The 14188-nt window shown below is 53.9% G+C and overlaps 2 protein-coding genes and 2 pseudogenes across 3 annotated transcripts in view; 3 read left to right on the forward strand and 1 right to left on the reverse strand.

Moving 5' to 3' along the window:
- LOC128937692 (hydrocephalus-inducing protein homolog) overlaps window positions 1–14188 on the reverse strand; it is a 291738-nt gene that overhangs the window by 80499 nt on the left and 197051 nt on the right. The window lies entirely within an intron of this gene.
- Window positions 3397–8322, forward strand: LOC128937693 (hydrocephalus-inducing protein-like). Its single transcript, XM_054277480.1, has 3 exons — window positions 3397–3980; window positions 5716–5815; window positions 8274–8322. Exons 1-3 carry the CDS (start codon window positions 3843–3845, stop codon window positions 8300–8302), a joined length of 267 nt encoding a protein of 88 aa, XP_054133455.1. The 5' UTR covers window positions 3397–3842; the 3' UTR covers window positions 8303–8322.
- On the forward strand, window positions 8615–8767 carry LOC128937717 (5.8S ribosomal RNA; annotated as a pseudogene).
- Window positions 9654–14188, forward strand: part of LOC128937703 (28S ribosomal RNA) — an 8111-nt pseudogene continuing 3576 nt past the window's right edge.

Consider the following 14188-nt stretch of genomic DNA (forward strand, 5'->3'; position numbering starts at 1 on the left):
CCCTGTGAAAATCTCTGAAAAAAGATAAAACGGCCTTGAAGCCTTTATCCCCAGCAAGGGTAATGTTAGAGGCAATTTCGTGGAATTCCGCGGGGGCTGCCAGCTATCAGCAGGCAGCAGTATTCTCTCGAGGATGGGGGAAGTCATTCTGCCATCAGCAGGCGGCAGTTGCCCTTACCGACCAGGGAGGGGTAAAGGTAATCCCTAGCAAACAGGTGTGGGAGGAATTGGCATCATCTCCAGAGTGCCCAGGGTCCCATGGGTCCCCAGAACGCCCAGAACTCTCAGGGAGAGGAGGGCGGAGGGGGTCGGGGAAGCCGGGGCAGAGCCGCTTCTCGGCGACTGGCGAACCCGTGCCACGGCGGCGCCGGCCGGGAGCAGCCCGGGGGGGCCGCAGAGGCGGCCGTGGGGGCTGCGGAGGCCGGCGAGGGCCCACGGGGGCAGCGGGGCAGTTGCAGGCACAGCAACGGCGGAGGCGATAGCGCGCACGGCGGTGCCCGCGATCGCAGCAGCGGGCGGTCGGCAGCGTGCAGGGCACGGCCGGCGGCTGCGAGGACAGCGCCGAGCGGGGCCGGGCCGGGCGGAGCGCGGGAGCGGGAGGCGCGGGGCTGGCGGCAGCGGCGGGCGCATGCGCAATGGCGGCGGCGGCGGTTTCACGCAGGGGGTGCCAAAGCCGCGCGCGAAGGGCAGAACCCACGCGACTGCGATGGCGGCGGGCAGCGGCACCCGGGGAACGCGCACGGGCCGCGGCAGCCGCGCAGGGCGGGACTGAGGCGGACGGGACGGGACGGCTGCAGCGTCCCTGCGACCGCCACGGAGCGCGGCAGGCGCCCGGTGATGACGCACAAACCCGGCAGCCGGAGCGGGGCAGGTTTTTCCCAGTGCGCAGACGCGGCACGGACGTGGCCGAGCGGGGACCGGGGCAGCGCCGGTGTCGGTCACGGGCACAGGGGGCGTTCCCCAGACCGCGCCTGCGCCCAGAGAAGCGCAGGGCAGGCGCGGTCGGGGCGGGGCATCCGCACTCCCGTGAGGGCAGCAGCAGAGACCGGGCGCGGTCTGGGTGCAGGGGGTGCCCGAGGGACCGGCCCTGCTCCGGTCCCACGGCAGCGGGCACGCAGCCAGCCCCGGCAGCCAGCACACAGTTTCAGCCTCCATCAGAATCTCAAGCGGGAGATTTTTCGCGGGTGCAGCGCATGTTGTGTGAGTCGCGCCGAACTCCGCAGCAGCCCGGTCCCACAGAAGTGACGGAAACAGCATTTACCAGATGATCAGGCTTCAGATGCAAAAGATGGACACGTGAAAAAGCTGTCCAAAATCAGAGTAAAGTGAGAAAGCAGCCAGGTTTTTGCCCAAGATACAGAAAAAAGGGGAAACCAGTGCAAATCAGTGGTATTCGAAATATGATATAAATGGAAATCTTCTGTTGTGCAAAATGCCTCTCAGGGAAGGAAACCACCGTAGAAAGATAGAAGTATTAGTAATGATTCAATTACCTGAAATGTCTCTGAAGACAGAGCATTTGAGAAATATCAATCAGATCCTATCTGTGGGGTCACCAGCTGATTCTCCAATGATTCAGAATTTTGTTGGTATTGAGTTTGTAATCTTTGTTATTTTTAGATTTTATAGGTGATACTGATAAATAAGGATTGTTATTAATGCTATATGAATACTTAAAAAAAGTTGTCATAACCCCTTCAAACACTTCCTGTTGATAAGTTGATTATATCGTGAGAATTCTCAGAATTTATTATAAGAATTATTATCAAGGTCTTGTTGTAATATTTACAGCCAGCTTTCATGTGTTTCACTGTCTCTTTGTGTGATCATCTACAAGACACGTGTCTCTTCAGAATCTTGTCTTTTTGTTTTTTAACTACTCATGTTTTTTAGGTTTCCTTTAAATCCAGGTTGCCAGTTTGGTGGTTTTCTTCAGTTATTATTTTTTCAGTTGTTATAGAGTACTTCAGCCGAGAATTCAAGAGGTTTGCTGTGTTTGAAGAATTTCTGTCCTGACAGAAGTTTTGGAGGGATTCAATTCTTTAATGGTTTGATTGATCTTTAATCCTCAGGTTTCCTATTCATAATTTCTGTTTTTAAGAGTCTTGTTTTAAAATGTGTTAAGTGGTATCCATCAATTAGAGATTGAACTCTGGCCAAGTTCTAGCTCTACTTGAATGGAATGATTGACAATCAGCCCAGATGTTTTCTGCATCAAAAAGTATTCAAGTCCTTTTGGCTTGGCAATTTGACCATGTATGATAGCTGAGCCTGATTTCAAAGGGAGTTTGGAGAAACATGAATCTTGACACGAGTTCTCCAGCTCTCTGTTGTTTTAAAGTTCATCAGCTGTCGCAGACTCTGGGATGACAGTTCAGTGTTGTAGTGACTGATAATGGTATGATTGCAGATGTGTCATTGGTCATGTGCATTATCTGATTGATTTCTAATTGTTGTTGTCTTACATTTCCCTATGCAATATTGCATAGAGACTGAAACAGAACAGACCAATGTTTTATTTTCATATATGCGAAAAGCCAATCATATAATGTGACTTTTTTACAGTGCTGGTAGCATGTAACTGTGACCCAGCTTTGTCTCCCCTTCCCAGGGAAGTCCTGCTCCATGACCTTTATCTGCCTCCCCAGCAGCTCAGTGGTAGGAAAAACCACTTGAAGTGGCTGGTGGATTCTCCCTCAGTTTTTTGGGCAGAGGCTTTGAGCCAGGAGGTTCTCTTGAGGGCTGCTGGCTCTGGAAACCTCTCCTGAGCTTGCAGGTGTGGAGTAAAACTCCCTGCTGGGCCAGTGAACAACAAGTTATCCTCTGATCCATCTGGGACCCCCATGGCTTGGGGTCAGCCCTTACTGGGGAGCTGCTGCTTGGGAGAAATAGCCACTCCCTTTTCATAAGTTGAGAGAGGTTTATTAAACCTTATCAAAGATGCAACAGAAGACTGAATAGAGAAAATGTTATGGCGCCAGGAGCAAAGGATTTTCCGCACCATGTGCTCTCCCACACAATGGAGGTTTTGCCTTTTAACCCTTTAGCCCCTCCCAAAATTCTGTCCATTGACTCCATCTTCAGTGTCCAGTGGTAGAGTTTACTTCCTCAAATCTTGATTGGAGGTCAGATGTCACTGTAGTGACAAGGCGACCCTCCCACATATCCCAACCCCAGCTGTCCCTTGATAGCAACTGAGGGGTAAAAGAAATTTTTCTTAACTTCTATACATGGTATTTGTCTGTTAATTGTGAGAGTCAATCATTGTGGTATTCACATTCTCTGAACAGAAACACATAATTCTCTCTCCCAAGGTTTTTTTTTCCTGGAGAATCACAGAGAAAAGAAAGAAAACAATTCTTATCTCTGTCATGTGGAATGTGTTAGGAAGATTCTTTACCTGAAATGATTTGTCAGTTGGATTCTGCTGAGGACTGTTTTGTTTCCTTGGCCAATTGGAAAAAGCTTTGTCCTGGCTGTCTGGAGACAGTCACAAGTTTTCTTTAGTATTCTTTAGTATTCTTTGTAGTATAGTATGCATCTTTAATATAGTGTAGTACAATGTAACATAATATAGTTTAATAAAGCAACTGTTCAGCCTTGTGAATCAATGGAGTCAGCTGCCAATCATTCCCTGCAATGGGGCATCCTGCTTTTTGATAAATCATCACATTACTCATCTCTCACACTCCTGCTCCTCCCCAGGTGCTTTGCTCTCCTGCACTCACACTTCTCTCTGCCAATCTGTGGCTTATTAAACAGTCTGCTGGCTTTGTCTCTCCTGTGGCTGCAGGCAGCATCGATTCCTGTGGACACGGAGAGAGCTGTGGCTGGAAAAATCAATGGAGGGGAAAGAAACAGGGAAGGAGAAGGGCTCTGGTGAAGATCACACTGCCCTCCTGAGGCTCCTGGGGGAGAAGGCAAAGTTGCACCAAGACCCCATGCTGTTCTCTGATGACATTTTTTTCATTGAGCCAATGGTAAGTGATAGGTGAAAACCTCATTTTCCTCCTCTTCATCCTCCTCATCCTCCTCCCCCTCTTCCTCCTCCCACCCACTCTACCCCCGGCTGCGGTCACTGGGCAGATCCTCAGCTGGCTCAATGTGCTGGGAGGGAAGACATTGAGTTTCTGGTGCACCTGCAGAGCTTGCCTAAAAATGCCAAATGCTAAAAGCATTTCTGCCCTGGAAGCTCAAGGCAGGGTTGGGAGCCTGACAAGGCCAAGCTGTGCTGCCAGGGCCTGAGCTCAAGGGCACTCTGTGCGTGTCCTTGCAGTGTCCACAGGGAGCAGTTCTTGTAGGTAGGGGCTCCCCCCACACATGAGGTTCAGCAGAGGCTGTTGGAGCACTGCCAGGCCACATTCTGACCTGAAGCTTGCAATGGTTTGCTGGGAAAGTGAGGCCAAATTCAGCCTAAGGCTAATCATGGAAATGCCAATCCCCTCCTGTAACCACACCTTGCACTATTTCTGAGTGTCCCTTCCAGTGTCCTCTGTGAGCCTGGACACAAGGGTGGAAGGTTGAAATGGGCCTTTGGAGTTGTCCTGCACACAGGGACAGAAAACCTTTTCCTTTTCTGTTTCTGCAAGCAAACCACCACGTCCTCGTATCAAACAGAGCCCTGATTCTGAGTACTGGCATTGTGAGAGACAATGAATGCCTGGTGTCTGCACAGTGCAACATCCCTTCTCATCTTGGAGTAAACGCTAGAATAATGCCAGCCTCTGCTTTCTTTCAATACAGGTTAAACTAATATTTTTATTTCCAAGGTTCTGGTTCCGGGCAAATTTGGGAGAGAACCCCCAAAGGGGCTCCTCTAGGAAAGCAGATTCAATCGGCCCCTACCCCCAACCTGTCCTGGAGAAAAGACCTCCTTGAAGTGGAAAAAACCGGTTTATTAAACAATAAAGTCTAAACAGTATTAATCAATAAAACTCCTTGCTGCTCCAAAAGAGATGACAAACTGAGAAAGTCCCTCCCCAGGTTGCAGCTCAGCTCACTCAGTCTCTGATCAGTCCCTCTGGTCCTGGAAATGTCACAGGCCAGGCCCAGCCCGGTGGCCACAGGTGGAGCTGTTGGTGCTCTGCTGGTGTTCAGTCCAGAGCAGGTTTGAACAGGTCCAAAGAAAGGAAAAAAACCCCACAGTCCAGGGAACTTCTTTGCCTCAGCAAGCTAAATTAACTAAAAGCAAAGGAGAGCTCTGAACCACTGTCTGTCCATCTGCAGACAATGCAGTCCAGAAGCAGGAGTGTGGAGGAGTGAGTGCAGTGTCTGAAAACAAACTGCTGCTTCTTCTCTCCCCCCTTCACTCTCTGCAACAGGTCTTAAAGGTGCAACACTTATTATTCAGCATAAACAGAACAAGACGATTTGGGATAAAAGCATCATATAGTCAACCCAGGACAGGGATCATGTTCTCTTCTTGTGAAGAGCCACCAGTGCACAGTGGCAGTCGCATCCCACTGTTGCTGACAGCAGCATGATGTGACCAAGAGCCTTTGTCAGAGCAGCAGGAGTATTGTGGAGAGTGGGAGCTGAACAGCTGAGCATTGAGAGCTTCCAGCGCTGTGTTGAGCTGGGTTTGGAGTGTTTCCTTGGGCTCCTTGTGTTGTTCACTCATTACTAATGCTCTAAACAGAGGCTTACAGAAGTGTGGTTGAAAACAAGAAATGTGAAGTTTGCAGAGCAATGTTTTGCTGTCTCTTTCTGCTGTAGGAGGGAGAAATTGGGCCGAATTGTTTGGCCAAAATCAAGGTGACCTTCAAACCCCTGGAAGCACTGGAGTATGGAAGTGTGGCTTACTGCAGCATCTCAGGTACAGCTCCTTTGCCCTGCTTCTCTCCCCCTCAGTGAAGCCATGGTGCAAGCCTGAGCCCACTGGGCTCCCATGGAAGTGCTGGGAAGAGTCCCTGGTCAGCAGGGCAGTGCTGGCACATCCCCCCTGGCCCTGCAGCCTCCAGGGAGTCTCCTGTGCCAGGCCAGGGCTCAGAATGCTGTGTGTGCCTGACTGATCCCAGAACAGCCCAGGCAGTGCAGGGAGAGGTTTTCATGCCATGGCTTTGGCAGTATTCCTTCAAAGGCCAGAGAGCTGCAGAGCAGAACAGCTTTAGTGAACAAGCACTCAGCCCCTGCAGGCCCCTGGCCTCCAGGATGATGGGTCCATTTGACATGGATCCATCATCAGGCAGCAGGAGCTGAGTTAGAATTGTGTTCCCTGAGCCTGGATCACCTCCCAGTGCCCAGACAGCAGCAGAGCAGAGGTGACTGAGCCCCCCTGAGCCCAGGCTGTTGGTAGAAGGAGCAGCCTTGGCCAGCACGTGCCTCTCTCCCTTTGTGGGATTTGAGCCCTTGCAGCTCTGTCTGTGGAAACAGAACGCAGTGCTGAGTGTCAGGAGTTGGGGACTTTGGCAAAAATGTCCTGTGCTCCTGGGCCAGGTAGTTTGGGAATTGCCAAACTCTGTAGGAGCTTTGTGCCTTCACTAAATGATTTCAAAGCTCCACTAAGTGCATGGGAAGGACAGCATAGAACCAGAGTATGTTAAGGATGGAATGGACCTTAAAAGCCTCTGGGCAGGAACACCTCCCCCTAGAGCAGGTAGCTCCAAGCCCCATCCAGCCTGGCTTGAAACACTTTCAGGGCTGGAACCTCCACAACAGCCCTGGGGAACCTGCTCCAGTGTCTCACCACCCTCAGAGTAAAAAATTTCCTAATATCTAACCTAAATTTCCTTTCTTTCAATTTATACCTGTAACTCCTTGGCCTGTCACTACAAGGCAGCAGAGATGTTTTAAACTCAGCAGACTGGTGGCTGAAATTGGAAAGCAGCCCAAGGAATGGGTTAGAAATTAGAAGTCAGCCCCAAGGCTGAGGGAAGAGGAGGGTCCATATCCTCTCCTGCAGCATCAGGAGCTGGTTGCATCCAGCTCAGAGTCAGGGACTAGCACTGAGGCAGCCTGGAAAATAGAGTATAACAGAGGGAATGATTGTAGTGCAATGGACATCTCTCCCCAGGCTGTGAGAGCAGGCTGCCCCTGCACCTCTCAGGGGAAGGCCAAGGACCCTTGGAAGAATTCAGCTCTCCTACTCTGAACCTTGGGAACATTTCTATTGACACCCCCCATGTCTATGAGGTGAGCAGCAGGGCTTGGGGTGGATCCTGATGGCTCCTGAGGGAGGAGCAAGCCTGGTGGAAGTGTGGAATTGCTGCCAACCTGGGCATTTGTGAGCAGGGAATATTTGATCTACTGGTGAAATCTGGGAGGGTCTGAAAGGTGTGTCTGTTGTTCATGAAGGCCCAGTTCCTTCCTTGGGAATCAGCTGGGAGGCTTGCTGCAAACCAACCCCTTGGCACATGAAACGAAGCCTGGGTCAAAAAGGGATGTTCAGAGGCTTTTGTGGCAGTGCCAGACACAAGGCACCTTTGGACTGGGCTGTTCAGAAGCAGCTGGAAGAAACTGGCTGCCTTTGAGCTTCAGTCCACTGCAGACAGCTTCCAGTCAAGTGTCTCCTGCTTATTGCTGCAAGTCACAGGAAAGCCATCCAGCCTCCTGGCTCAGTGCTGGCCCTTGCAAAGGACTTGCGAGTTCTTTCCCTTGCTGACCAGTCCCTCACCACACTTCAGCCTTGGTGCATCTCTGGCTCTAGAAAGAGAAAAGTGTTCCTGGGAATAAAGCAAAGCATTTTTCTACCTATTTGCCTCCTCCCCAATAGTGTCAAGTTTGCAAAAAAAACCAAAGAGAGAGCAGCTGAAAGAGGTAGAAAATGAGGCACTACATCATGCCAGACACTTCCAAAAGCTTGGCTGTGGGAGGCAAAGACATGCTGAGTTTTCTTACCAAAAGATGGTGCTGTCTATACATTTTGATGCTGATGCCTCATAATCAGTGTATTGTTTTCATGACATGGGAAAAGGTGGATGAGTAGATGATGCTGTTGGAGCTGTGCTCAGTGGGGCAGCAGCAGCTCTGGGGTGATTGACTACACAGAGCTGCAATCAGCCCATGTTGCTCTCAGGGCCAGGTCTGAATGAACTTGGTGTAGCTGATCAGAGGTGCACTGCTCTGTGTCCATGGGATAACCCCAGGGTTGTGGACTCCAGTTCTGTGGAGTTGCCACTGCTTTGCATGAAAAAGGGCAGAACTTGTCCTGTTGTATTTTTTTGCCATTCATAGCATCGTCTGCTATTTCTGGGTATTAATTGCATCATTAGACAATAACTCACAAGAAGGGAAGATTCCACATGTATTTCCATTTTGCTTTCTTGCTGCTGCAGGTGGAACTGATAAACCTAGGAGCTATTGATGCTCCCTTCACCTATAGCCCTTCAACTGCAAACATGGGCTTCTGCTTCAAGTTTGCGCCTGAGGAGGGCATCATTGCACCAGGCGGGACCCAGACTGCTCAGATCTCCTTCAGTGCCACCATAGTGTGGAGGTTTGAGGAAGAATTCCAGTTCAGTGTGGCTGGATCTCCTATGTCTGCACTCCTGACTATCAAGTACGGACGGTCAAAGCCAGGCACGCGCCCGCACGTCCTCAGCACAAGAGAAAGGGGTGCCCCATGTGAGCGGTCCCAGCCCCTCCACGGGTGCGGGATCGGTGCTGAAAGCCAGACAACTCTCAGTGGTGGATCACTGGGCTCGTGCGTTAATGAAGAATGCAGCTAGCTGCAAGAATTAATGTGAATTGCAGGACACATTGGTCATCCACACTTTAAACACACTTGCGGCCCCATGTTCCTCCCAGGGCTACGCCCATCTGAGTGTTGCTTGACGATCAGTCGCCGTCCAGCGGCCACCACGGTGGTTCAGCTGGGGTTGCCTCACAGGCAAGTTGACTGTGGTCAGCGGCGGTGGTGATGGTGGCTCACCGGTGCCCAGAGGGAAGGCGGTCAGGGGTTTGGCAAGGGATGCGTTTCCCTCGGCGGCCTCAATTTTTTCCCTGTGACCCAGCAGGCATCATCATCGTCATGGCTGTCATCGTCATTGTTGCCGCGCAGGGCTTTCATCCCCCTATATGCAGACTCAAGGACTGCTCCGTAGTTCCCCACTCCCAGAGTGAGCCACTGGGGCAGAGTTTGTCCTTGCAGGGCCTGTACCGCGGTACGGTGGTGGTGGCAGCTGAGGAGAGTAAGAGACAGCGTTGAAAGCACCGCCGTGGGCCGAGAGAAGGGAGAGGACAAGAGGGAGATAAGGCACAGGCCTCACTCCCAGCCTCCCCCCCACGTGGACGGCTGTCTGCAGGTGGGTACTGCAGGGGTACTGTGCCACTGTGCGTGCGCGTGAGGCGAGAGCGCTGGGGACAGATGTTCCAACCCCCTCCTCCCTTCGCCTGCCCTCCTCCTCTTCTGTTGTGGTCTCGGGGCGCAAATAGCACCATGGCTTTTCTCTCTCTCTCCACCAAGGCCATCACGTGCCACCTGGTCCCCCATCAGGGCTGTCTCTGCCACACTCCCCTTTCGGTTCTCATCTCCGGGATGGGGCACTCTGTCTCCGCTTCTCTCCCTCTGGCTTTGTTTTCCCCTGGTGCGAGGGCGCCAGTGGGGAGGAAGGTGAGGCTGGTAGGTGGGAGAAGCTGGCTGGCTGTTGGCCTGTTGGCATGCTGCTTCTTTAGGAGCTGCATGGGCCAGGAGGTGCGGCCAAGCTTTGGCCTTGCGACCTCAGATCAGACATGGCAAGCCGCTGAATTTAGCATATAAGTCAGCCAAGGAAAAGAAACTAACGAGGATTCTCTCAGTAATGGCGAGCGAAGCAGGAAAAGCCCAGCGCCGAATCCCTGCCCCGCAGTGGGGTGTGGGACATGTGGCGTACAGAAGTCCCAATCCCTGGCGGCGCTCTCGGGGGACCCAAGTCCTTGTGATCGAGGCCGCAGTCCGTGGACGGTGTGAGGCCGGTAGTGGCCCCCGGCACGCTGGGCCCGGGACTTCTCGGAGTCGGGTTGCTTTGGAGTGCAGCCCAAAGCGGGTGGTAAACTCCATCTAAGGCTAAATACTGGCACGAGACCAATAGCCAACAAGTACCGTAAGGGAAAGTTGAAAAGAACTTTGAAGAGAGAGTTCAAGAGGGCGTGAAACCGTTAAGAGGTAAACGGGTGGGGCCTGCATGGTCCGCCCGGAGGATTCAACCCGGCGAGTTGTGGTCGGCACGGGTTCAGTGGAACCTCGCCTCCGCCTCCCTTCCGTCCCCTGGGCGAACCCTGCCCGCGGAGGCAGGCTGGTCTGGGGACTGCCGCCCAGCCGGCAGCTGGCGCTGTCCGGGCACATTTCCTCTGCGACGGTGCGCCACGACCGGCTCCAGGTTGACTGGGAAGGCCTCCGGCGGGCAGGTGGTCCGACGGGCAGGTGGTCCAGTGCTGCGCGAGCAGCGGCGGGTATTACAGCCCTTGGGCAGCAGGTCTCGGCCAATCCCGGGGCCGAGGGAAAGGACTGCCACTGCGCCCTCCTCCCCCCACATCAGTGGCGCCGTGATGGGGGACATCATTTCCCTGCCTCTCATGGGGGGGGGGGAGTGGCATCCTCGCAGCACGGCGTTTCGCGCAGGGGTGTGGGGGCTGGGCCTGCCAGTCTCCAGCGCTGCTGTCAACCAGGGTGGACTGTCCTCAGTGCACCCTGACCACGCGGCGCTGCCGGGCCAGGCTCACGGGCCGCGCTGGGGCACCCGGGGTCCGCAGCGATGTCGGCTACCCACTTGACCCATCTTGAAACACGGACCAAGGAGTCTAGCATGTGCGCGAGTCAGGGACCATTGTCGAGAGCCCGCGGCGCAATGAAGGTGAGGGCCGGCCCGCGCCGGCTGAGGTGGGATCCCGGGGTGCGTGTCGCGCCTGGCAGCCCCGGGCGCACCACTGGACCGTCTCGCCCGCCGCCCCCTCGCGGGGCTGGGGAGGTGGAGCGTGAGCATCCATGCTAGGACCCGAAAGATGGTGAACTATGCCTGGGCAGGACAAAGCCAGAGGAAACTCTGGTTGAGGTCCGTAGCAGTCCTGACATGCAAATCGGTCGTCCGACCCGGGTCTAGGGGCAAAAGACTAATCAAGCCATCTAGTAGCTGGTTCCCTCCGAAGTTTCCCTCAGGATAGCTGGCACTCGGCAATGGGCAGTTTTACCCAGTAAAGCGAATGATTAGAGGTCTTGGGGCCGAAACGATCTCAACCTATTCTCAAACCTTCAATGGGTAAGGGAGCCAGTTCGCTGGCGTGGAGCCGCGCCGTGGAATGCAAGTGCTCAGTGGGCCACTTCTGGTAAGCAGAACTGGCACTGTGGGATGAATCGAACGCCGGGTTAAGGCGCCCGATGCCAACGCTCATCAGAGCCCAGAAAAGGTGTTGGTTGATCTAGACAGCAGGACAGTGGCCATGGAAGTCGGAATCCGCTAAGGAGTGTGTAACAACTCACCTGCCGAATCAACTAGCCCTGAAAATGGATGGCGCTGGAGCATTGGGCCCATACTCGGCCGTCGCTGGCAGTGCGAGGCCCGCGGGGGCTAGGCCGCGACGAGTAGGAGGGCCGCTGCGGTGCGCCTCGAAGCCTGGGGCGTGGGCCCAGGTGGAGCTGCTGCAGGTGCAGATCTTAGTGGTAGTAGCAAATATTCAAATGAGAGCTTTGAAGGCTGAAGTGGAGCAGGGTTCCATGTGAACAGCAGTTGAACATGGGTCAGTCAGTCCTAAGCGATAAGGTGAGCGCCATTCCAAAAGGGCGGGCGATGGCCTTTGTTGCCCTCAGCCGATCGAAAGGGAGTCGGGTTCAGATCCCCGAATCCTCCGAGTGGTGGAGATGGGCGCCACGAGGCACCCAGTGCGGTGACGCAACCGATCCCAGAGAAGCTGGTGGGAGAGTTCTCTTTTCTTTGTGAAGGGCCGGGCGCCTCGGGGAGAGTTCTCTTTTCTTTGTGAAGGGCCGGGCGCCTTGGAATGGATTCGTCCCGAGAGAGGGGCCCTCACCTTGGAAAGCGTCGCGATTCCGGCGGCATCGGGTGAGCTCTCGCTGGCCCGTGAAAATCCAGGGGAGAGGGTGTAAGTCTCATGCCGGGTCGTACCCATATCCACAGCAGGTCTCCAAGGTGAACAGCCTCTGGCATGTTGGAACAATGTAGGTAAGGGAAGTCGGCAAGCCGGATCCGTAACTTTGGGATAAGGATTGGCTCTAAGGGCTGGGTTGGTCGGACTGGGGCGCGAAGCGGGGCTGGGTGCGTGCCGCAGCTGGACGAGGTGCCGCGCGCGGGTGAGTGCGCTCCGCGTGGCCCGCCCGGGCGCTGGGGCATGCGCGCGCACGGTGGCGACTCTGGACACACACCGGGTCCTTCCTGTGGATCGCCCCGGCTGTGGCGGGCGCCGCCCGCCCCCCGCTCCGCCCGCCCTCCACCTTGCCGCGGCCGGTGCCCCAGTGGCAGCCGTCATCGTTGCGCACCACCGCCCCAGCGGTTCCCGCCAATGGGGTTCCCGCGGTGTGCGGCCAGCATGCGCGCAGCCGCAGCCGGCGTCGGCTGAGCAGTTTGTGCGGGGGAGGGTCCCCGGGGAGGGGTCCCTGGGCCAGCGCCCCGCCTCAGTCGGTGCCTAGCAGCCGGCTTTGAACTGGTGCGGACCAGGGGAATCCGACTGCTTAATTAAAACAAAGCATTGTGAAGGCCCGAGGCGGGTGTTGACGCAATGTGATTTCTGCCCAGTGCTCTGAATGTCAAAGTGAAGAAATTCAATGAAGGGCGGGTAAACGGCGGGAGTAACTATATTTACTAACTGGGCATAGCCGCGGAAGTCGCACCTCCTCGTGGTCCTGCCGGATACCCTCGTGGTAACTGAGTCGACTTCTGCCCCAGTGTGGGAGAGGGCACATATCAGCCCTCCCTATTGTTGGACTCACCACCCAACAATAGTTTCACGAATCGCTGAAACAAAAAGGTTGGCACAGTTAGTTCGCTGTTGCACAGAGCCTTGTCCACGGGCTGTTGTTGACACAGTTGGTAGTTTGAGAGAGGGTCAGCTACTATATGCTTCTACCCTCACTTGGACTTGTCACTTTATTGCTTACCGGACTGACAAAATGGCTTTGCGTTATATCTCGACTACCACTCAGACTGACCCATTAGATCTAAGGGTCATTGATGCCAAATTACCATCTATGCCCTCTGTGCCCAGGGAAGAGGGATTCGATCTTGCAAGTTTGGAGTTTTTTAACTCCAAAATTGTTAAAGAAGATGGTGTACATCATGTGGATGTTTGGTAGGGTTTGGGGCAACTCCCTGAGCCCTATGAGATCTCCCCTATGGGGATGGCCCAGGATGAGGCTGAGAGTGCAGTGGGAGGTACCGAAGAGCCCAAAACACCTGAGGCTGAGAGCACGATGGGAGGTAGTAAAGAGCCCAAAACACCCGAGGCTCCTCACGGGTCTGAAGGTGATGGTATAACGCCAAGAACACCTGTCGTGTCCATGCCTGACAAACAACCATCTTGTCCTTGTTGTGAGACCTGGTTTACTAGGATGTTGGGGCTGATTGACCATCTCAAAAGGGCACACGGACAGAGAAGGATCATTTTCAGGTGTTCAAAATGTGGTAAGCAAAATCTAAAATGCCACAGTATCTCCTGTCACATCCCGCGCTGCAAGGGGGTGGTGTGTGTGGCTCCCACTGGGGAATGGGTCTGTGAGGTGTGCCAATGTGGGTTCGCTACTAAGATTGGCCTGGGTCTGCACAAGAGAATAAGACATCCTCTTGTGCGAAATGTGGAGCGGATTGCTGCTTCTCATCCCAAAGAGTCATCGGCCTGAGGGGCCCACAAACGGGTATGGACTGGGGAGGAAGAAAGAGGCTCTTCCGGTACAATTGGTGGACGAGTTTGCCAGTAAGCGGAATATCAACCAACTTATAGCGGAGCATATTCCAACTACAATGGCAAAGCAGATTAGTGATAAAAGGCGTCCCTCCGTGAAAGGTCATGAAGGACTAGTAGGTGCCACTGGAATTGAACATCCTGCCAGGTGTGCTAAGTTGCCCAAGGAGGGACAGTTAAAGCTCCAATTCCAGAAAGTCATCAAAGCGTGATTATCGTTTGGCAAATTGACCATATATCGGGAAGCCTTCAAGAAAGTTCTTGATGGGCAAGATCTAGGTCGGGTGGTGAAGGATGTTTATAAGGAGTTTCTTGGTATTCTGGGTGTGCCTAGCCAAACTAAATCTATCAAGGGTCAAAAGACGCA

The sequence above is a fragment of the Melozone crissalis genome, unplaced genomic scaffold (genome assembly GCF_028551555.1).
Source record: "Melozone crissalis strain CALT ecotype California unplaced genomic scaffold, PUWL_Pcris_2 ptg000021l_1, whole genome shotgun sequence".
Lineage (NCBI taxonomy): Eukaryota > Metazoa > Chordata > Aves > Passeriformes > Passerellidae > Melozone > Melozone crissalis.

Bases quoted from the DNA above. Each gene is read 5' to 3' on its own strand.
- LOC128937693 (XM_054277480.1), top strand. From the start codon at position 3,843: ATGGAGGGGAAAGAAACAGGGAAGGAGAAGGGCTCTGGTGAAGATCAC. The intron at 3,981-5,715 runs GTAAGTGATAGG...TTTCTGCTGTAG, and splicing joins TTTTTTTCATTGAGCCAATG to GAGGGAGAAATTGGGCCGAA. The intron at 5,816-8,273 runs GTACAGCTCCTT...TTGCTGCTGCAG, and splicing joins GGCTTACTGCAGCATCTCAG to GTGGAACTGATAAACCTAGG.